Genomic DNA, 25,189 nt, shown 5'->3' with positions numbered 1-25,189 from the left:
TCAAATTATATATCTCTCCTTCATGATAGATTTATTGGGAGATTCACCAGAGTGATCTAGTATTAATCACAGAGGGGGACTAGGAAGCATTTTTTAATTGTAGCTTAATGTTAAAATAATTTTCCACTATAAACGAATGTTACTTTATACAAATATAAGGACTTTGTTAGCTAAATCTACAAATCTTATTAAACATTATGAATTTTCATTACAATGGATTAATATGCTACTAAGAAGATGTTTGTTTACTCTTTTTCGTAATTTTGCCTTTCATCTTTAAAACTATGAAAGATAGTGAAAACCAGTTTACAGAGAATTAAAATGCTTAGCGATACAAATTTATCAATCTGACTAAACTCATCTGATAATTTTTCAAGTAATAATTAGCCTTAAATCATGATTCTCAACTAATATCAGGGTTTTTGTTACTCATCTCGAAGCTAATAAAATGTAAAAAAAAAAGGACGAAACATTAAACATCATTATCAATAAAAGATATAGACAAATCATATGACATTAACTATAAATAAGGACACATAAGTGGGTGAAATAATAAAAACAGATATCCAAATGAAATATTTTTGAAGTACAGGCATTTTAGAGTCGCATGAGACTCTTGATTTTAATATCAAAATCTCAGAAAGGTTTTCACATCATGTTGTGTCTATCGTGCTATACCAGTCGAAAATTAATGTTACCAAAGTCACCAATGGGCTCTATAGTTTGAAGTAGAATTTACCAACAGCAAGCAGACATGGTCCAAAAAACTACAAATAGAAATATTTATAAAGAAACACTTTAAATAGCAAATCAAAGCATAGTCGTTACTGTGATGTAGCTAATATGTGGATTGCCAGACATTTTCACTTGTTCGATGATTTATACAAACTCCTGTAAAACATATTCAAACAGCCATTAAAACTTGCCAAGTACTGTTTTCCCAATATGATGTGTTTCTTTTAACAAAAAGGTGAAAATTTACCAAAATGTAACCAAAAATCATAAGCTTAAGTCCTAAAAACAGACGACACAAGTACTGAAAGGTAGAACCTTGTATATATTTTTATTTTGTCTGCATTTGGTATATAAATGTTTTACAATTACTCTCGCCTAGATTACATGTGCATAATAAAACACATAGGGATTATTGTACAGGGGTGGCAGAGTAACTTTTTGTAAAGAGCTGTATATTTCAATAAGTAGAAGACCTACATACGAAATCCTTTGCACGCAGATGCCTTATATTTGGGTAATAATAATTTCAATACAAAAAGACAGTTTGAAAGGAATCTATATCCTACTTTACTCTGACAAGTGTAACATATGTAAAACAGTCATACGATTAATATCTAATGAATTTTGAATCTGTATGATTACAGATAGAATCAGAGATACTGCAGACAGAATCATACAAGACATACAAATCAGCCAGATTTTAGATCATATGATGACACATCTGGTGATATCAGCAGACGACAGACGTGATATTGAACATTATCCTCGACAAAATGACCAGAACAAAGCATTGCTGGATATTGTGATTAAAAGGAGAGAACCTACTTACAGTGTGTTTGTTGATGGATTACGTAATTATGGATACGAAGATATCGCTAATGATTTGAAATGTAATTTAGACGAAATTAATCCAAGTACAACATCAGCATATACTGAAACCGCAGGTATGGCTGCAGGGTTTATTATTAACACAAGAAAAGAAGGTTTTATACTGAAAAAAGTCAACTCACAACAATACTGAACTCCAAGGAAAATTCAAAACAGGAAAACCCTATTCAAATGGTACAATCGAATGATGAAAAACATCAAATGATTGGACAACATCTGTTATATTCCTGACTTGGCACAGGCATTTTCAAATCATTCTAAATCTTGTTACATATTTATTTAAAATAGATATAATGTTTTTGATTCTAAAGACTATCCAGCAGGTCATTTGCGTCGTATTTAATTTATCATCAGTATACCACTGTTCTTGCATACCAATTGTTGTTACTGAGAGTATCATCAACTCAGTAGGCAGTACTTCAGTACTCAGGCATGATTTGACAAACTGTCTAAAATTGGCCGTTTATAATTTTTTTAATTATTAAAAAACTAAGGTTTCATCATCCTCAGACAAAGTTAACTTGAGATGAATTTGTTATTTGTTTAAGGTATTTTTGTTATAAAGCTCTTCAACGGTTTCGGTACTTACACATCATTTGGCTTTAAGCGTTCCTTAAGGTGGTACCTAACACTACAGGGAGATAACTCTGTAAAATCAGCAAAACGTTTTAATTACGTTGTGTTGTTAAGGTAATATTAAGCTTCTCAATGATCAAAATAAGTGTTTGTCAAACTGCTATATAACCAGTGTATTTTTTTCTGATTAAACGGTTGGTTCAAATATTTTTGAAATTCTTATATTTTTGTCTTAAGGACAAAGTAAATACTTTGTCAAAATTTAAAGAAAATTAAACGAGCCAAATTAATTTTAGTTCAGGTGTTGGGTACCACCTTAAGGTAAATCCAAGAAAGCGCTTCGGACGAATGAAATTATTAAACATGGTGTTTTCATTTTTTTTACCTGCATATAAGATGATTCTTACAGGACGAATTTCACTTTGTGTTTGTGTAACTTTGATCTTCGACATTTTGACATTGAGTAATCATGATTTCAGACATTGAGATCAAGATTCTTTTCTACAGTTATATGAAGTTGCAGTTCATTAAGTACCTGTAAGAATCAGGCAAATATGACGGTTTATGACCTCAGATGAGTTTCTCTTCTTAGATTCAACTATAGAAAAGTAGCGTGAACATATATAATGCAAAGGCATTAGTTTTGGTCAACAATAAAAAAAAAATCAAAGTGAAAGAAAAAAGAACAACAAACAAATTGACAATTAACAATAAATTGGGAGTATGTATGTTTAACCGCTTCTTAATTCAGTATATGCAAGTTATTTGAAGAAATATATGATCAATCAATACTACATTCTATGTGGGCATATATCTTATTCATGAAACATAAGATTTAAGACAATGATGAATAAAACCGAAACAGTAGAAGAGGTACGTACCTAAAACGGAGCTTCAAAATAGCCAAATCCATTTAAGGCCAATTTTTTTTAGACTGAGTTGAAACCTTAGTTCTTTCATAATTTTAAAATCTATAAACACACATTTAAGAAAGGTTTGTTTTAAATCAGGTCAGTATAGTACCAAAGTACCAACTATTGAGCTTCATCATTATTCATGAAAAGTCAATAGCACCAAACTAAAAACAAATCTCTTGATATTTTGTAGGCTTATCAGAATGGAATGTTCCATTGTATAAAGTTCGTCTACAAAAGAATTACCTCAAGGTTATCACTAGTATACAACATGCGAATATAGTAGATCATCTAATATCAAGAGAGGTAGTGTCAGTTGATGAATGGGAAAAGATAGAATCTGGTAAAACCACGCAGGAAAAGAACAGGAATGTAATGGACATTATGTTGCGTAAAACTGAACAGGACTTTAATGAATTTATCAAAGCCCTACGAAAAGATTCAGTTTATGCAGATCTAGCAGATCAAATAGAAAAGACTGACGTAACAAGCAGAGATATGGCAACCCTCCGTAAATGCTTGAAATAGGATGAATATATTTTCTTTCAGAAAAAAACCTGTACATAACATGGTAAAGACATCCAATACAAACACCTGTAAACAGTTAGTAGGAAGAGTTTATAGTCGATCCAATGTTCAATGATATGGTCACTTAAACCATCTCTTATACTAAAATGGGTCACAATATACTAGTGACATTTTTTTTATTATATCATGTATGTTGGAGTTAGTTTTTGTTGCAGTCCAGTGTTTCTGTTGTTCTATTGTTTCCTCTTATACTTGATGTGTATCCCGCAGTTGTTATTTGTAATTCAGATTGATTTTATCTAAATCAATGCTTGACTTTTAAACAACAGTATACTACTGTTGCCTTCATTTATATTAAACAAATTTCATGAATATGACAGTTCTTGTCCATTCGTTTTTGATGCGTTTTGTTATTTGATTTTGCCATGTGATTATGGACTTTCCCAATTGATCTTCCTCTAAGTTCAGTATTTTTGTGATTTTACTTTTTCATGGTTTAGTGTCATACATGGCACGGAAAAAGCGAAAATATATACTAATCCCTTTTGCGGGTGTTCATTCCTTAACACAAATCCCCTTTTGAGTGTTCGTTCGTAAACAGATAGGATAATAATGAAGCAGTAAAAACATATTTTGTTCAAGAAAATAATTTTATTGAATTTTAATACGATTATTGGAAACAAGTAATTGGAAAGTTCATATGCACTGCTATTTTCTCAAAGCTGAAATAATTTGGCTGTGCGATATATATTTATATTTATACCTGCCAACCCTCTCGTTCTGAGCGGGAGACTCCTGCTCAAATTTCGAATAGAATATATAGAATAGAATACTATAGAATCTCCCTATTTTGGATATTTTAATCTTGAATGACAAGTCATCATTTACTACGTTTTTGTGTCACTGATAAGGGTTATGTAACATGTAAATCACAGACCATGAGAAATCAAATGGCTTCACTTGACAGCTTGGGTGTCAAACTTCGTACTTATTAAGCTTTGTGTTATTAAAAACACTTCAAAGAAATTTCTAGTTACTTCTCAAGTTTGGTCCTGTTTTTAGTTATCCTTCTTAAAACAATGTGAATTGATAAAACAATAAAAATAAAATAAAAATTGAACAAAGAATAACAAAAGGATGGCAAGTCACATCTTCCACAACTATTGTCAATTAAGACACAAAAAATTATTATATTTTAAAAATCCATTTACAGAATTATGCTTATATTCAATGTTTGAATTGAAATTTATAAGAAATGTATTGAACCACAATTAATGAAAAGTGAATACAGATACACATAATGCACCATTTATGACAATATGGTTGAAATCGAAGTAGAGATAACGTATTACAAAGGTGTCCTGATGGGAGGCATATGTCAAAGATGATGAAAAAGTAAAGAAACAAACTACACAACTAGTATAAGATATAACCTTATTTAAAGAAATAAAGTATATCTATTAACTTGTATCTGTGTTTTGTAGATGAATAAATAAACAGGTCATATAAAATGTTGTTCGTGCAAAATATCTCACTCAGCTGTTATAGCTGAGGGGAGATCTCCTTCTTTGAAGGTTTCAGAGGTTGACAGGTATAAATATAAAATATATGACTCTAACTTTCAAGAATTTAAACCTATTCCGGAACTATGTACTTCCTCTTACTTAAAATTTGGTCCTTCTCATATTCAATTTGACCACTATCTATGCGCATTCATATTAGTTAAGTTCCCATGTAAAGTCTATTTCAGATGCAACATACATATCATATCTGGAAACCAGTAGGTAAACAAAACATCTAGCAATAGTATATATCCCAAAAGAGGCGTGGTTTGTGAAACACATGTATTTACAAAGTGCAAGGTAATGTCATAGCTTGATACAATATACTAGTGATAGCTCTATTTAGGTTATTACACATTTTAATTTCAGTCATAGCTGTGTATGTTAATCTCATAAGATGGTGAATGTTACCTTAATAGTGAATGTAGGTCTAAATTGTAATTCTAATGAATTATAAAGTATGTACATATGAAATAACTAATTCAGAGACTGTTTTCATGTCTTTATAGTGTTTATGAATTTTTGATTTTAATTTTTAATGCGTTTCCCTCGGTTTTAGTTTGTTACCCCGATTTTGTTTTTTGTCCATGGATTTATGAGCTTTGAACAGCGGTAAACTACTGTTGCCTTTATTTGACAGTAGCTTGTTGTAAATGGAGTTTATCAGACAGCTACTTTTTAGCTCACCTGGCCTAAAATGCCATGTGAGCTTTTCTCATCACTTGGCGTCCGTCGACGTCGTCGTCGTCGTCGTTAACAATTTTTCAAACATCTTCTCCTCTGAAACTACTGAATGGATTTGAATGAAACTTAGCATGATTGTTCCTTAGATTATCCTGCACAAAGTGTGTGCTTCGATTTTTGATCCGTCAAAAAAACATGGCCGCCGTTACTTAAAATAGAACATAGGGGTCAAATATATATCTCAAAAACGAAAGCATTTAGAGCAAATCTGACGGGGTAAAAATGTTCATTAGGTCAAGATCTATCAGCCCTGAAATTTTCAGATGAATCAAACAAACCATTGTTGGGTTGCTGCCACTTAATTGGTAATTTTAAGGAAATTTTGCAGTTTTTGGTCATTATCTTGAATATTATTATAGATAAAGATAAACTGTAAACAGCAAAAATGATCAGCAAAGTAAGATCTACAAATAAGTTAATATGATCAAAATTGTCAATTGACCCCTTAAGGGGTTATTGTCCTTTAATGACAATTTTTCACAATTTGTTCATCATATTTGCTAACTTTTAAAAATCTTCTCCTCTAAAACTACTAAACCAAATTCAACCAAACCAACTGAATGATCAGTAGGGTGTATAAAATAAAGTTTGTGCTTTATTTTTTATTTCGTCAAAAAACATGGCCGTCATGGCTAAAAATAGAACACAGGGTAAAATGCAGTTTTTGGCTTATATCTCAAAAACTCCAGCATTTAGAGCAAATACGACAAGAAGTTAAAGTATTTATTAGGTCAAGGTCTACCTGTCCTGAAATTTTCAGCCGAATTGGGTAACTGGTTTTTCAGGTATAATGCCCCTGAATTGATGATTTTAAAGAAATTTTGCAGTTTTTGGTTATTATCTTGAATATTATTATAGATACAGATAAACTGTTAATAGCAAAAATGTTAAGCAAAGTAAGATCTACAAATAAGTTAATTTGACCAAAATTGTCAATTGACCCCTTAAGGAGTAATTGCCCTTTAAAGACTTTTTTCACAATTTGTTCATCATGTTGACTTACTTTTAAAAATCTTCTCCTTTGAAACTGCTGTATCAATTTCAGCCAAACTTAGGCTAAATGAGTTTCAGAGTATCTAGTATAAATTTTATATTTCATTTCCTTGTATGTCAGAAACATAGCTCCTATGGCTAAAATAGAACATAGAAGAAAATGATTTTTTTTTTGCTTTTGAAGAAAATAGGACGATTCAAAGAACATTTAAATAAATTGAAAAGCCAAAATAATCATTGATGAGAGATTTAACCAAAAAAATTAAGGTGAGCGATTCAGGCTCCTCTTGTTTTTGTACATTTGTAAATAAAAATGGCTCTTCATAAATATAGTTTTGAACAAAAATGCAATGACATGCTCTTATTATGTATATATAGTTGTTTCTACATAACATGGTATTTCACAACTTTTTTTTGTATTTGACATAACGCCTCTGTTTTGTTCAACGAACCCATCTTTCATCTATCAGAAAACCGAATTTTTAATGTATCACATATTTAAATAATGTGTTATGAAAATGGACTCAAATGTTTTTCCTGTGTATTTTAAGATGTTTGTTTAAAGATTGTTAACATGCCAGTGAAAATATAAATAGTCTTCCAACAACTTCACAGCTTGGTGCGTTAGCATTCTTGTATTCTTCTTGTTATGCTTTTATAGTTTTGTTTGTTAAATGTATTTTGTGTATGTTTATACTATCTGTCACAAATTTACTGTTCAGAGTTTAGATGACAATATATATTTCAATTGAATTGATTAAATATATATTTTAGCGTTAGCATTTAACATCATACCATAGATATTTTTCTCTGACAAACTTGTAAATTTTCTTTTTATCTGCAGTTGTGCTTCTTGCATTGTTGTTATGTGTGACATCATAATGTATAGTAATTTTGAACACCATTAATACAATTTAAAATAGAAACAGATTTATAAAACAACCTTTGTAGCACGTGATCGTAATATCCAATGAAATTAGGAGAAGTCTACACCATATGTAATATAATCAAATATTTGAAAGTGTTTTGAGAATATATTAAATGTCAAACAAACATTTATGGACCTACACCCGATCAAATGTAGGGCATCTACCAAGTCATGCTATCTGCACCATGTGTTTTTTGTTTGTGTTTTAGCGCAATGCTATACATCATCCTACTTGATTTTCCTTTACACATTTTTTTCGATTGTCATTGTTTAATGAGTCTTTTGCTAAAATTAATTTTAAGATACCAAGACATTCTTGATACGTATTCCTTATCAACTGCACAAATAATACATGGTAGTCTTGGAGTGTAGATTTAAGTTACTGATGTTGTTTATCATCCTAATTATGTGTGATAGTGTTCTTGTATTTGTCTTTGTAAATTACTTTTAATGTATCATGTTTATGTCTTTGTAAATTACTTTTAATGTATCATGTTTATGTCTTTGTAAATTACTTTTAATGTATCATGTTTATGCTGTTTTATTTGTCTTTGTAAATTACTTTTAATGTATCATGTTATGCTGTTTTATTTGTCTTTGTAAATTACTTTTAATGTATCATGTTTATGCTGTTTTATTTGTCTTTGTAAATTACTTTTAATGTATCATGTTTATGCTGTTTTATTCGTCTTTGTAAATTACTTTTAATGTATCATGTTTATGCTGTTTTGGTTATATCCTTGTGGTGTGGCTCGGTACTAAAACATCGCACATTGTGTTATTGTGCTATTGTCATTTTTGTATGCATGTCTTTCATTTTTGCTTATGTGCTTTGGTCTATATGCCATATTGTTTTTCTTTGTTGACATATTTTTTTTCTTCATTTTATAGTGATTAAGATTATAACACAATGTACTGCCCTTTTTGTTACCTTCAGTCTTATCTATCAAGTCTGTTTGTTTTGTTCAAAACATAGTTGTCCAGATAATAGCTCCTGCATGTGGCTATCATACCATTGAGAGGTTTAGCTAGCTATAAAACCAGGTTTATTCCACCATTTCTACATAATAAAATACCTGAATCGAGTCAAAAATATGACAGTTGTGATCCATTTGTTTTGGTGTGTTTGAACTTTAGATTTTGCCATTTGATAAGCATGATAAGGAAATGTGTCGGTATTTTTGTTATTTCATATTTTTGGTGAACGATAATAAAGTAGATGTAAGTAATTACAGGCAACTGTACGGCCTTCAACATTGATAAAAACCAAAAACGTATAGTCAGCTATAAAAGACCCTGACATGACAAAAATGAAACAATTCAATTTAAAAAACCAACAGCACAATTCATAACAAAATAATTTACGAAAAACAAATAAGACAGACATGAAACAACAACAAACACTGAACTACAGGCTCATGACTTGGGACAGACAAATAAAGAATGTGGTGGGGTTAATGTAACACATAAACAAACGAACGCTCAGTATTCCCCTATCATAGGACAGTGTTTCATTATTTATTTCATTTTCTTCCACTTATTCTTTAACTCCAATGTTATCTGTGTTTATTGGTTTTATATGAACATGTTTAAATATTCAATAATATTCAATAGTGATTAGATTTTGTAACAGTAAAAATAGCCAGAGCTTGATAATTTTTTCCTAGTACTCAAACCCCCAGACGTGTATATAAAATCATATGCCTGATTATTCATCAATTTGTCAACCTTTTCCAATGGGAATACATTTTGTTTTCAAACTGTAATCAATAAATTAGCAGATCTGGTTTTTTAGCTCACCTGGCCCGAAGGGCCAATTGAGCTTTTCTCACCACTTGGCGTCCGTCATCCGTCGTCGTCGTCGTTAACAATTTACATTTTGAACTTCTTCTAGAGAACCACTGAATGGAATGGAACCAAACATGGCATGAATGTTCCTTATGAGGTGCTGACCAAGTGTTGTTACTTTGTAGCCGATCCATCATCCAAGATGGCCGCCAGCGGGGGACTTAGTTTAACATAGGACGCTACGGGAAATACATACAAATGACTTCTTTTAGAGAACCATTTAATGGAATGAAATTAAACATGGCATGAATGTTCCTTATGAGGTGCTGATCAAGTGTTGTTACTTTGTTGCCGATCCATCATCCAAGATGGCCGCCAGCGGGGGACTTAGTTTAACATAGGACCCTATGGGAAATGCATACAAATGACTTCTTTTAGAGAACCACTAAATGGAATGAAACCAAACATAGCATGAATGTTCCTTATGGAGTGCTGACCAAGTGTTGTTACTTTGTAGCCGATCCATTATCCAAGATGGCCACCAGCGGGGACTTAGTTTAACATAGGACCCTATTGGAAATGCATACAAATGACTTCTTCTAGTGAACCACTGAATGGAATGAAACCAAACATGGCATGAATGTTTCTTATGTGGTGCTGACCAAGTGTTGTTACTTTGTAGCCGATCCATCATCAAAGATGGCCGCCAGCAGGGAACTTAGTTTAACATAGAACCCTATGGGAAATGCATACAAATGACTTCTTTTAGAGAACCACTGAATGGAATAAAACCAAACATAGCATGAATGTTCCTTATGGGATGCTGACCAAGTGTTGTTACTTTGTAGCCGATCCATCATCCAAGATGGCCGCCAGCGGGGGACTTAGTTTAACATAGGACCCTATGGGAAATGCATACAAATGACTTCTTCTAGAGAACCACTAAATGGAATGAAACCAAACATAGCATGAATGTTCCTTATGGAGTGCTGACCAAGTGTTGTTACTTTGTAGCTGATCCATTATCCAAGAAGGCCGCCAGCGGGGGACTTAGTTTAACATATGACCCTATTGGAAATGCATACAAATCACTTCTTCTAGTGAACCACTGAATGGAATGGAACCAAACATGGCATGAATGTTCCTTATGTGGTGCTGACCAAGTGTTGTTACTTTGTAGCTGATCCATCATTCAAGATGGCCGCCAGCGTGGGACTTAGTTTAACATAGGACCCTATGGGAAATGCATACAAATGACTTCTTTTAGAGAACCACTGAATGGAATGAAATCAAACATGGCATGAATGTTCCTAATGTGGTGCTGACCAAGTGTTGTTACTTTGTAGCCGATCCATTATCCAAGATTGCCGCCAGCGGGGGACTTAGTTTAACATAGGAGCCTATGGGAAATGCATACAAATGACTTCTTTTAGAAAACCACTGAATGGAATAAAACCAAACATGGCATGAATGTTCCTTATGAGGTGCTGACCAAGTGTTGTTACTTTGTAGCCGATCCATCATCCAAGATGGCCGCCAACAGGGGACTTAGTTTAACATAGGACCCTATGGGAAATGCATACAAATGACTTCTTTTAGAGAATCACTGAATGGAATAAAACCAAACATGGCATGAATGTTCCTTATGAGGTGCTGACCAAGTGTTGTTACTTTGTAGCCGATCCGTCATCCAAGATGGCCGCCAGTGGGGGACTTTTGAATGAAATTAAACATGTTCCTTTCCTTATAAATGAGGTTGTGTTGTCACTTTTAGCCAAATTTTATATTTTTTTATATGATTTCAAAAACCCAAGTAGAATCAGGTGAGCGATACAGGCTCTTGAGAGCCTCTAGTTTTAGGGTAGCATAATACAAAGATTGTTTTACTTCCAATCTCTAACCTTACTGTTACTTTCTTATGACTGAATATAAATTAATAAAAGGTAAATAAAGATAGATAAAAGATTAATCTTTTAAATGAATGCAATATTTGTGTTATGCAATCATTATGTAGTCAATTATAATGCAATTTATGGCAAAATCTTGGTCAGTTCACTCGAATGAATTTAGCTCTGACATCTCAATTAAACTACACAAGAAATTTTAGCATTATCTTAATCAACACAGCAAGAGCTACAAAAGAGTGTCTCAAATTATCACTATCGTATTCCATTCTCTCATAAATCTGTAATTAGTGTAAACATCCTTACCACACAAACGTAGATAATGTTTGATTAAGTGTAAAATTTTATCTGTACATTTTATCCAAAATCTTGAGACACCCTTTTGTAGATTATGGCTCTAGGAACAACATGTTATAAAATCAACCCTCTCAGGGTATCCATGAAAAAGCTAATTTAAATTGAAAGTGAAAATGTCTTTGGTAGACACAATTAAAATTGTAATTGATTACATAATTGTTGTATAATACTAACTTGCATTAATTTTAAAGAGTAATCTGTTAGCTATCCATAAAGACCACTTTTATAAATGTTGAAGCATTATAAAGAAAGTTACAGTATTTTAAAACTGGGAAATTGGAGGTACAAAATCTTTGTATTGTGCTACCTTATATACTGACACCTTGTAAATTAAAAATTAAATATGCTATGATAAAGTTGTGTCTTTTGTTGTATTGATTATTGTGGCACTATAAGAGTTATATTTGTATATATGTATAAACTGTGTGTGCATTCTACTACCCTTAAAGGTAAAAACAAAACTACATACATGTTCTTGTTCTTATTTATTTTGTCAAGAAATCAAAGCAGCATCGACACGCTGAGCATGACAGTCAAACCATCCACAAAATATAACAAATAAATAAATAAAGTAAATAATACCAAAGTCATATTTAAACTCATGAGACAAAGACATGCTGAAAACTCCAGGCACAAAAATACGACTAAAAGGCAAACAACAGTTTACAAAATGCAACATAAAAAAACTACAATGACAATGAACGGGGTATACTTTGTTTCAACTTCATGTTTTCAGTAGAAACCTTCATTTAAATATGAAGAAGATCTGATGAAAATAAAAGTTCCTTTGCAGCGATTCATTGGTTATTTTTACAAGTCCCCAATGTATGTACATTACTTGCAAGGTCCCCATGGCTGTCAGAAAGTTTACATAAAGGCTAACAATAAAACATTGTAAACTTAATAAGTCTAAATCTTCCATTTATTGTGCGTTTGGGACACAAATTTGTTAACTGTAAATGAAGATATATGGTTTATGATGTTTCATTAAAACGGAATGAAAACTCATTTTCTCTGGAAATGATTCACGCCTTTTCGACAAATAATTATAAATAATGTGGTATTCTATTATGCTTCCTTGTGAGAATACAAGCTGGTCAATGTTTAACGTTTCTCTTTATCTTACAATTTTCAAGATTATAGACTAATACAAAAGAAAATTGGTAAAATTTGTCATTTAAGGGGTAGACCTGGTATATGGGAGACAACTCTTTCACATGTAGGAAAGTCATTAGTGCGTTTTAACAGAGCAGTAAATTAAACAGTGATCAAGCAATTATGTTGTTTACATTTAGCTGTGGGCATGATGCAGACAGATCCAGTAAGCTGTACATGTTTTACACCACCAAACATTAAACTAAAGAACATCTTTTTTTAATGATGTGGATGAATTTGAGTAGAACATTACCATTCTTACATGAAATGCGTAAAAAACGCCAATGAACTGAGTCTGTGGAGTTCTGGAGCAACTATACTGACTAAAGGACCTTGTGGCATCATTTTAATATAATATTTGTTTAGAAGTTTTGGGAAATACTGAAGTATTTATGGTTTTAGTGCTAAGTCATTAAAACAGAGTTTGTACTTACTGTTTGTGTTTGGTTTTTTTCCAATATAAAAGGCACTAAACAGAAGATATGATCTGAACATCAATCCTAGTACAAGCATATGCTAATAGATAATCTGCATTAACACAAAGATAGTATTTAGATAGTGACAGACTGTGAAAACAATAAATTCTGAAAGTGTCTGCTATTGATGACCGGGGCATTTTGTAGTCAGGGGAAAGAAACCAATAAATAGCTGTGATAAAAAGTCATGTCAACTCGTCCCATATTGAATATTACTGTTTTTTTCCATATATATATAAAATTGATTACAATTATTATTGGAACAGTACTTCTTTGACTATTACACATTAAAAGAATGCAAAGACAGTCTGTAGGAGGTTTTGTAAGGGGAAAATGAATTTTGTTCCAAAATTCTACTTTTTTCGTGTGCCTAGTAAGCCTACTTGTAGAAAAATTTTGAAAATTTCAAATGGTCAGATTCTATAAAATTTTGTAATTTTAAAGATTAATAACCAATAAATATTTAAACATTTTTTTGCAGGAATTAAACAACAAATTTTTTTTCTGGCTAAATTTGAAAAAAAATGAGTCACTTGAGCCGTCCAGACTTTTTGCCATATAAATTACTAAAAACCATTGTTTTTTTACATGCAGGCTATTTGTAATACCATGTTTCAGATTTACTTTAGAATATTTTTCTTCAATGTAATTTAACAGTCAGGGGTATTTCTAATAACATGTGCAGAAACAATCAATGATTTTTACCTACAAGTGTTTTCGACGGTTTTTTGGGGAAAGACGGCTTCGAGCCGTCAATCCCCTATGGGGTTGACCAGAGTGACATCCCCTCACATCATTCATTTTGTTTTTATAGTATGGAAAAAAAACAAAAAAATCTTACTGAGATTGATGAGAAGAAGACACAAATGAATAGATTGACTTTAAACACTTTTTTTTACACATTTCCCTTCTATTTCTAGCGAAATTATCATATTTAGAGCTCTCCTTTACACTATTTACGTTTCTTTTACAATCCGAAAAAATCAGTTGACGAGATATTCTAAATATATCCAACCTACATTATATTTTATATGATGTCATTGTTGGAATGCCACACTACGCAGAAGCAGGGATATCCTTCACTGGTTATTTAAATCATTCTTAGAGTTAGTGCACTAATTTTAAATTAGTATTTGTTAAATTTTAACATAATTATGTTTGATGTAGATGATTCAAACATCAACATGCAATACTTTAATTTGTAGGTCAACAACTTTCAAAGTAAACAAAGTCCGTGGAGATACATGAGATTGGGGAGAGAAACGATTTTTTTCATTTTTTCTGTAAAATTCTGTTTTGTGAATCTTCCTCCAAATCAGGATCAACTCAATTGATGAGTAATTATCCACTAAAATAAAACTTAAAATGTGACGTTTAGAATATGATTTGTAGTCTTCCATTAAAAACTAAATTGTGTGTACCAACAAATAAATCATTGTAATGGAAAAAAAAAATACTGTCACAAAAAATTGGAAAATGGCATAGCCTGCAGTTCAGCGGTACACAATTAAGATTTCAGAAAACATTGTAGTTGTTCTTAAATGACAGACTTCAGTTAAATTTTACATAATTTACTATCAACTTTAATTGAATGTTTAGATTTAGAAGATGCAGATCTCTTCCATTGGTCCAAATTGAATTCTAAACTAAGGAAATAAAATAACATTAAACAAAAATTGACTTCAATATTGTCAACCTTTCTAAATGTTCTAGCTGTTCTTTTTTTCATTCTTTATATAACGAATATCAAAAGATACCCCCCCCCCAAAAAAAAAAAGAAAAGAAACAAGGGCCTTCTTTCCCCTCAGAGCTATTCTGCTCTTTGATTTTAGGGTACCCCAAAACTGGTCATATTCAATTTACCCTTAAAAAATAAAATAAAACGGTGAATGTCCTTAAGACTTTGGCAGATGATGCATGAACCCCTACTTTTTCAATGATGTAATTATAAGAAAAATTAAATGAGAGGAAAATGTTAGTGTTACCAAGGCCTACCCCCTTAAGGGCAAAAAAAAGAACACTTATAACAGGTCGTGGGACAGTCTTGATGAAATTTACAATAGGTAGATCCCATCATTTTGAACATATCTGTTCCTGTCAGATTTTCTCTGTTTATAGCAGTTTTTATTAGTATAAGAAAGATAATAGACAAAACTTGCATTGTATCCAGATGGTCTTTTTTTAGCGATGTCGGCCATGTTTGTGGCAAGGTGGGATCAGTGGACGCATATTTGTAGTAGCTACTATAACGAAAAAATTTGGAAACGTTTGGTTGCCGAGTAGTTTCAAGGACAAAAGACATTGTTGGTTGCGAAGTGATGAGAAAAATTTCTCACCCCTTCTGACCGGGAGAAGTCTATGGGCAAATGTTACATGTTCAATTGAAAGCTAATTTAAATACTGATCAAGGGGTCTTTAATTACACTACAATGGGATGACCTGCCTTTAATTTAACTACTGGGAAAAATTAAACCAAACTTGGTCTCAATCATTATTGGGGTATCTTATTCTAATTATTATGATTTTTACCTTATTTTACATGGTTTCCAAAATCACAAGAGACACAGGTGAGCGACACAGGCCCTTGAGAGCTCTTAGAATAGTTAAACCTTTTCTTGCCAAATTTTATTTCTAAATATGTTCTCTTAACTCTGCTGATGTATGCATTTATATACAAAGATCAAAGTAAATGGACCTTCACATGATGTTTTATTTCACATTATTTTCTACTCATCCTTCTTGCAAAGTAATTGAAATAATTCAATCTCTACAACTTGTTGGTTTACAGTAAATCATAATAATTTATATTAATGACACAATTTCTGTAATACACCGATTAAGTTTTCATAATTTGATATTTCTATCCCATTATCTCCCTATGTTATGACTTATCCATGTTATTTTTGTCTTTCTGTTGATAAGGATCTACAATTCGTCTATACACTGCCAATAAGTTGTCCCCTTTGTTTCTTGTGACCTTTTGACCTTCCTCTGTGCTGATGTACAATTTTTCTACAACTTGGTCAGACTCCTGCAAAACGTTTATAGAAACTTAGTTTTAAAGAAAAAATTATTCCATAAAACTCCTTGTTGTATAACACTATGTCTAGTTAGTCCTCCATAAAATTGTGGTTAAATAGTCCAGTTCCAAGAATACGGTTATTAGTTGAATATGTCATGTGACTTCCATCATCATGTGACCAAAAGATATACATTGTCAATTCTAACACATGTTGAGCAAAAGGGTGATTTTTTTTATCTTATAGTACACAAAATACACTATCTTTTCAGGTATAAGACATGGTTCCAGAAACTTATACCATAGAAGTTTCTACTATTTATACATTTTTCTCAGATGCCTACTTTTTTGTTTCTAATATAATGTATGCTGTCAGAGTTATCTTCTCCTGCTATATATTTATGTTACAATCTTATAGCTGTATTCCGCAAAATATTTAGGTAATGTATTGTCGTCATTTTAATGTTAAAATTAACATTGCCATTAAAGCGGGAGGTATTGCATGCCACAAAACCAGGTGCAACCCAACAATTTTTTCTTAAAATGCTCTGTACCAAGTCAGGAAAATGGTAATTTTAATGTTGTGTTTCCGTTGTGTCGTAGTTCTCTTATATTTGATGTGTTGTCCTCAGTTTAAGTTTGTAACAAGGATTTGTTTTTTTCTCTATCGATTTATGAATTTAGAACAGCGGTATACTACTGTTGCCTTTATTTAGAATTTTGGTCCTCAATGCTCTTTAATTTCGTACTATATTTTGGCCTTTTTAACTTTTTGGGATTTGAACGTCACTGATCGAGCCTTTTGAAGACGAAACATGAGTCTGGCTTAAAAACAAAATTTAATCCTGGTATATATGATGAGTTTATAGGAAGGGAAGGTAACTGTGTTTGAATGTCTGATTTGTCTTTTTCAGCAGTTATCTTTCTAGAGTTTTTGGGTTTTTTCATCTCAAATTGATTTTTCTTTAACTAGTATCTTGTCTTGAATAAAAAAAAAAAAAATTGGTGTCTTGTCCTGAATATGCATGAACTAGAAGCCACTGGACCCAAATTAAACATTTGAAAAGTCTTTCAAACATAATTGGATTTGTTTACAAAAAACAGATGTTATTTTAGCACTGAGTTAAAAGTTAACCTTACCAATTCAGTATCAGGAATTCTTTTTAACAATGGAAACTCATCAAAATGGCTGACCATCCAGTCATGAAGATCTTTAACATCAGTGATAGTATACACTATACCCTAAAACAGTAAAAATGTCCAAAAACATGAACTTACAAAAAAAACCAAATTCTGAAATCTTTGCAGCATTTATTGTAACAATTTATGAAGAATGTAAAACAAATATGAGATTATATTATTAGTTACATGATGTGTTAGTGACCTAATACCATATATATCATATTAGGTCACTAGCACACCATATAACAAATTTATCTTACTATCTTCACATGTGGTATTTTAACTAGTGGCCTATCAAAGTGATCAAGTCTATTTAAATACTTAGTATTAAGATCCTACCACCATTTGTCTATACAGAAAACAAATGCCAACAATAACAACTTTTCAGCTTTGAATTTGTTTTGTGGATTTATTTCAATCAATCATTACATATATCAATTTCTTCGTCTGTTGAATCCTTTCAGATTTCTTTTTTGTTTGTTTGAAAGGGAAGTAACTCTGTAATGCCAACAATAACAACTTGTTAGCTTTAATTATGTTTTATTAACTTATTTCAACCTTTCATCATCAATGTCTTCGTCTGTTGAATCCGTTCAGATTATTCCTCAACACAGTGTTGTTTTTATAAAGGGTTGTGGCATCTATTTTGTTTTGAAAGGGAAGTAACTCCTTACTAAACCTATATGGTAACTAACCATGTATGGTAACTAACCATGTATGGTAACTAACCCTATATTTTTTAGGACACCCTATATCAAATATCAAGTCACTAACTGAACTCCGTTAACGATCATATCTCTATAAATCTATAGGAGGTAAGATAAATTGTAATATCAGTAAATGTTTCATACATGAGATCTCTTTTATTTTATTTTATCTTTTCTTTTTTCTTCTTTTTTACTAAACTTTTTTTCAAGATTATTTTTAGATTAAAAGGGGATGCGTACTATACTTACTATACATGGCCAAATACAGTATTATTGTAAAGACAAATAGAGTGGGGTGCCCATATTCGCCGGGGACACAATTTCGCGGTTTTATGATTTTGAGGTGTAAAAACTTCATTGGAAGGCTGAAATGGAAGACATATACCGGTAATTGATATTATATAACAAATATGATTATTTTTTAATACTGAGACAAAATTTTCGGCCAATTTCCTAAAGAAAAACACAAATTCAAAGAAGTATTTCTAAGTAATTCTTTGACTGAATGCCCTAAATTTCAGTTCTTTTAACACCTTTGAAATGTCTGCTATTTATCGATAATGAAATTGATTTGATCAATGTTGTTTAAAGCTGCATTTTTTTGGTTTTAAATAGATGTGTAAAAACGGCGAATATGTGTCCCCCATTGACAAAAATCAGGAAATTTCAAACACCCATTAATCCAACTTTTCAGATGATTATATTCAAACAAACACGTTTTCAAGTTTAAGAATATTTTGCATTTGAAGTTATCTTCATTTAGAAATATCAGTATACTTCAAAAACATTTAGACCTGACCATAAACTGTAGAAAACATGAAAAGATGTGGCGAAAATGAGCACCCCACTCTACACCTGTAAATTGTGAAAGACTGCATGATGCCCTCTAGACGCCCTTGTGATTAGTGTCTTTAGAGGTGCAATTTCTTAGATGATTACTGTATTTATAATATTGAATGATTTTTCGTTTTTACAAATACTTGAATGTGATTGGTCTGTGATTAGTCACTAACCCAAACAGCTATAACATAAGCATACTCTGCTAACAAGGTCTGGCTTATAATTCTCCATTTGTGTTTAGTCCTTTTAAAATGTGGATCAGAAAGCAAGAACAACATTTTCTTTAACTATAAAATACAGAATACCTTATAGTGGATCTTTATCGGGGAGTATAAATTTTCCCTTATTTTTGCGGATAGAATAAAATCGCCAAAATAAATTCCGCCAATTTAAAAGTGTACATGCAAAGGTATTGATAAAAGTTTCTAATCCACCAAAATAATAACTGCGAAAATATTTTGTTTACCTTATTCAATGGAAATCGTTAAATTTCGCACCCTCGAAAAAAAACCGCTATACGGTATGTAATAAATAATAGTCTTGTAAAATGCAATGTATGTATAATTATAATTATTTCATATATAATTTTAACGCGCAATGTATGTATAATTATAATTATTTCATGTATAGTTTTAACGTGCAATGTATGTATAATTATAATTATTTCATATATAATTTTAACGTGCGATGAATGTATAATTATAATCATTTCATATATAGTTTTAACAAGCAATGAATGTTTAATCATAATTATTTAATATATAATTTTAAGGTGCAATGTATATACAGTTATAATAAAACTAGTTTGAAGAAACTTACTTGTCCTTTTCTGAAGAAATTAGGTAAAAATTTCATGTCATTTGTTCTAATACATGCTATATTCTGGTATTTCCCAGGGTTCTGTGTTCTTAAAGCTTGGATGCGGTCTTTAACATAATCAGAAACTTTAACTCTGATCTTCATGCCAACCATCAGAGTGTCAGGAAACATGGGGGATAAATCGACTGAAAAACAAAATAATCTAACCTTTTTCAAATAAAAGTTTTTAATGACAGTTTTTACCAAAACTTGACAGTACAAAATGTATTTAAAACTTAACATGGTTAATGTTTGACCTTGGCTAATGTTTGACCTTGGCATTCTTTACATTTGTTATTTAATTCTCTTCATTATCTTTCGAAATTCTGCCTATTTTAGTCATTCCTTATTGACTTAATTTTGCATTGATTAAAAACTATAAAATCAATTTTCCATCAAGCTAAATAGTTACTGAATGAAAAATCAACTAACATATATACATTCACATGATATACATGTATATAGTATATAAAAATTTATTAATGTTGAAAGATATTTCATATAAAAATCAAGTCAGTTTGATCGAAAACTCAGCTTGAATGAAATCGCACCTTGATGTTTGGCTTAGTTCATGTTGCTAAGTCTTTGGTTTTCTAGGTTGTGTTTTAAAGACTGTTCTTTGTCTTTTTGTAAATTGTTATGTTTTTTTGTCATGCCATTATCAGTTTGTTTTTGACCTATGATGGAATGTCCCTTTGGTATCTTTTCTCTCTCTTGTACTTTAGTGTTAGCCCAGTGTTTTTTACCTTAGTCATGAGCCTGTAGTTCAGTGGTTGTCTTTGATGACTATCTGTCATGTCTGTTTATCATTTATTGTTTATGGCATTAATTGGACGGTTGGTTTTCTCGTTTTAATTATTTTGCAAAAGGTTAGGGACAACATAAAAAAATCAATGAAGGATAAAAAGCTTAATTCAAATAATTTTGTGTTGGGGGTCAAAATTGCTGCAAGTTTTGTTTAATTGACATCAATTTTATATAAATCCTTATTGGTCTATCAATTTTTCACAAATTAGGTTAAGAGGGAGGTAGGGGGTCAATGAAAAAAATATATGAATTAAGTTTTTTTTATCCTACATTGAACTTTTTATGTCGTCCCTTATACAACAATGTTTGATAGTTTGCTATAAATGCTCATTGACAAAATTCTGTATGGTGACCTTCAATGTATAGATGTTAACATCTGCATGATCTTCATCCCTTGAGAGAGTTAGTGAGTTTCAGGTTGACATTCTGTCATTTGCAGAAAAATTGTTACTGTTTATGTTATTACTACCACTAGATCGATGCCTCTGCTAGTGAACTTAAAGTCCCAAAGTGTATCACCATCCGAGTAGCTAGTTCTTAAGTACTTACATGAAACAAATTGTGTTATTAAAATTTAAGGTTACGAAATTTTTGAAATTATTTAAAATTAAGGGATGTATGATGTATCACCCTCATGCAAATCTCTGATTCCTTGTCTGGTTTTGGCTATACTTTGTTTTACCTTTTTGGTTAATAGCTCTTCATCCTTTAAATAAGCATTGGATTTTAAGATATTTTGGCCTTAAATATCACTATAGAGACATTGCTTGTCGAATTGTTATCAAAGGTACCAGGATTATAATTTAATACGCCAGACGCACGTTTTGTCTACATAAGACTCATCAGTGATGCTCAGATCAAAATAATTGTAAAGCCAAATGAGTACAAAGTTGAAGAGCATTGAGGACCCAAAATTCCAAAAAGTTGTGCCAAATACGGCTAAGGTAATCTATTTCTCGGATAAGAAAATCCTTAGTTTTTCGAAATGTGCATCTGGTGCAGCAAAATTGATACCATTAATGTTATATTTACCACATCTCTTGGTTTGAATACTCAACTATAGGTTCCAAAGGCGGATTTAGGGGGGGGGGGTGTGTCAAGGGGCCCTGGCCCTACCTTTTCTGGGGATATTATATAGGAAAATACTGGAGCATGACTAGACCAGACCTCCTCTTAGGCAGTCAGTGCCTATTGTGAAAAGTTCTGGATCTGCAACTGGTTTATAATTTACTTATATCTAAGTATCTAATAATCCACCATATCCACAACCTATGTCTGCAAATTCTACCAATTTATTTTCATCACCTCCATTTTTACTAGAGAATTGTGGGTAAATGTCTGACCAAAAACTTGAAAAAGACAATGTCCTGTGGCTGTGTGAAAACTACAGCTGAAGTCACTTTTGACATAGTCCCACAGTCACTTGTTTTCTATCCATGGAAATAATTACTCTTCTTCTTCCGTTAAGGAGTTGACCTTATATTTGAATGAAAAACTAACACCGCTCGGTAAAAACAGGAGGCTTCTCCATTGACAAAAACGTTAATACTAACAAAATAACTAAAACTATATACACTCATATATATATATATATAGGTTATTTAACCCAGACAAATGTGAAATCATCCACATAACAAGAAAACATCAACCAATCCTCTCTAAATACCATAACATGATCATATTTTAAAATCAACAGACAAAGCAAAATATCCGGGCGTTTCCATCACAAACGATCTGACATGGAATTCTCAAATAAATGACATCACAAACAAAGCAAATGTATCACTCAGATTTATTAAAAGAAACGTCAAAACCAACAGCATAAAAACAAAAGAACTGGCTTACAAAACATACGTAAGACCAAAAATAGAATACTGTAGTGTCGTCTGGGATCCCTGGCAGAATCAACAAATACAAAAAAAGTTAAATGGTACAAAGAAGAGCTGCCAGGTATACACTTAACTAATACAGCTATCAAAGCAGTGTCTCAGCCATGCTTGAACATCTAAGATGGCCCACATAACAACAAAGAAAAAATCTTGCATCAGTCACCATGTTATATAAAAATTAATTTCAATAGATTTCCATCCCAGTCAATACATACCGTGTTCAAATAAGGTCTTCGAAAATAGTTAAATTAATTACTTTTGGAGTGTCAAGAACTCGTTGAAAGTACTTGATAAATTGCATGCTTATATTGGTGATTTTGAATCTGTTCAAAGTTTTGATTTTTCTACCCTATAAACCACATTGCCTCACATTCTCATTAAGAAAAAAAATTCACAGACCTAATCAAATGGGCATTTAAAAAGTCAGAATGTGAATATAAATGTTCTAACTGTTTTAGGTCATTTTTAGTAACAATAAACAAAAAACAATATGTCAATTGGACATGCTTTGATACTGCTGCCACAGTGTAACCAAGTTGTATTCAAATCTGTAATTTCGCAGCTGACCTCATTCCAATCACGCTGCGGTCACGTTGTCCAATACGAAGAGTGGAAAGTTTTTTAAGAGATCAACACTATTACTGGGGTAAAGCTGATGACCGTAACTGCATTCCAAGATGTCGGATGAAAAAAAATATAAAACGTATTTATATGAGAGTAGGAGAAAATAAGACGTGCTTTACATACAAATGTCACCATATATATCTTTTTTGACGGTAGAGGATATAATTTTTAAAATGAACATACAACAAAACATGCACATGAAAAAGTTTGGAAAACATGCAACAAAACCGTGATTAAATGACACCTTACAAGTATAATAAAAAAAACTGTGCTGCACAGCCTCCAACTAAAGGCAAAAGATTTTTTTTTTGTTTTTGGAATTCTTTGTAATGACATTTAATAAATGAACTTTTTTTTAAATGCCAATGGATGTACACCCATTGATATTATATCGTCTTTTATTTGTCTTCTATTTTGTCTTGCAAGTAAAATAACAGAACCTGTTTTTAAAATACTACGACCAAACTAGTGATGGCGAGCTCCAGCAAAATAGATCCTTAAATTAGTCTTGTGCGTATAGCGTATCACAAGGGGCAGGGGCAGATTAAGCCATTTAAAAAAAGGGGTCCCAACCCAGGGTAAAGGGGTTCCAACTATGTGTCCTCATTCAAATGGACTGATCGGTGAATAAAAAGGAGGTTCCAACCCCGGACCCCCCCCTGGATCCACCACTGAGGGGAACCTTGTCAATTTGTATATACAGCAATGTTATTCATATATAAAGACACACTTAAGATTTTAATCTGCTTCCTCTGGAACCTTACACACAGGCTCTATTACCGGATATTCATATGTTTGATTAGTGTTTTTTATACTCCATTCATGGGCATTATGTTTTCTGGTCTGTGCGTCCGTTTGTTTGTTCGTCCGTTCGTCTGGTCGTTCGTCCGTCTGTCCCACCTCAGGTTAAAGTTTTAGGTCGAGGAGGTTTTTGATGACGTTGAAGTCCAATCAACTTGAAACTTAGTACACATGTTTTCTATGAGATGATCTTTCTAATCATAATGCCAAATTACAGTTTTCCCCCCATTTTAACGGTCCACTAAACATAGAAAATTATAGTGTAGATGAGGCATGTACTAGAGACACCTCAGAGGGACACGTTCTTGTTTCTTCAACTTTCCGTCGTATCTCTGTCAATTTGTATTAAAATTAATTTTAAAGTCGTTATCAATAAATATTTCATTGTTTACGAGAAACTTGCAATTTATTTTCATTGTCATGAACTCAAAATACGGCAAATAGTTAAAAATAAATTGATGAAACATGTTTATATCCGCTAACTAAGCCCCTATATAGTAGAGGTTTCCCGTACCAATCGTAGTACGAACTGGGAGCCGTCATTGAAATTTTTTAAATAATGCATGGTATGCCCTTAATATCAACGTATGTTTTATGAATTGTTAACAAACGTATTTGTGCCTGTGGTGGTGGAGAGTTGTCTTATTGGCAATCATATCATATCTTCCTTTTTAAATATTTTTTTTTCGACAACAGAATAGGGAAATATGTCTTATTTATCAATACATTTTCAGTTTAGAATGCATTTCAAAAAAAAATATCTCAAGTTGTTGATAAAAAAAAAATATTAGAAGAGTGCCCTTTTCTCACTCATTGCAAAATCTCAGGTTTCCAATCATCTAAAAAAAAAATGTTGATGAAACGATTGAAATTCGTTATTTAATATAAATGTCTAATTTCAAACTATGCAAAAA

The 25,189-nt window shown here is 31.9% G+C and overlaps 2 protein-coding genes across 2 annotated transcripts in view; one reads left to right on the top strand and one right to left on the bottom strand.

Annotated features, from left to right (window-relative positions):
* LOC143084338 (uncharacterized) overlaps positions 1-4,005 on the top strand; it is an 85,689-nt gene extending 81,684 nt beyond the window's left edge. Inside the window, exons 14-15 of the mRNA XM_076260750.1 lie at positions 1,380-1,679; positions 3,307-4,005. Coding sequence (XP_076116865.1) covers positions 1,380-1,679; positions 3,307-3,641 — 635 coding nt within the window. The 3' untranslated portion in view covers positions 3,642-4,005. The remainder of the gene's footprint in view (positions 1-1,379; positions 1,680-3,306) is intronic.
* A 12,378-nt stretch (positions 4,006-16,383) lies between these two features.
* On the bottom strand, positions 16,384-23,422 carry LOC143084337 (tRNA (guanine-N(7)-)-methyltransferase-like). The gene is made up of 6 exons (XM_076260749.1): positions 23,418-23,422; positions 22,209-22,334; positions 20,116-20,302; positions 19,470-19,583; positions 17,708-17,809; positions 16,384-16,579 (listed from the first exon to the last, which is right to left on the bottom strand). Exons 1-6 carry the CDS (start codon positions 23,420-23,422, stop codon positions 16,430-16,432), a joined length of 684 nt encoding a protein of 227 aa, XP_076116864.1. The 3' UTR covers positions 16,384-16,429.
* Between the last annotated feature and the right edge of the window lie 1,767 nt (positions 23,423-25,189).

The sequence above is a fragment of the Mytilus galloprovincialis genome, chromosome 7, assembly GCF_965363235.1.
Source record: "Mytilus galloprovincialis chromosome 7, xbMytGall1.hap1.1, whole genome shotgun sequence".
Taxonomy (NCBI): domain Eukaryota; kingdom Metazoa; phylum Mollusca; class Bivalvia; order Mytilida; family Mytilidae; genus Mytilus; species Mytilus galloprovincialis.
This window is presented reverse-complemented; position numbering and strand designations above follow the sequence as displayed.

What these genes read in the sequence shown, in the direction of transcription:
- LOC143084337 (XM_076260749.1), bottom strand. An exon ending in ATTTCTTCAGAAAAGGACAA is followed by an intron (nt 19,584 to 20,115) that starts GTAAGTTTCTTC and finishes TGTATTTTATAG; the next exon opens with TTAAAGAAAATGTTGTTCTT. An exon ending in GAATTCCTGATACTGAATTG is followed by an intron (nt 16,580 to 17,707) that starts GTAAGGTTAACT and finishes AACGTTTTGCAG; the next exon opens with GAGTCTGACCAAGTTGTAGA.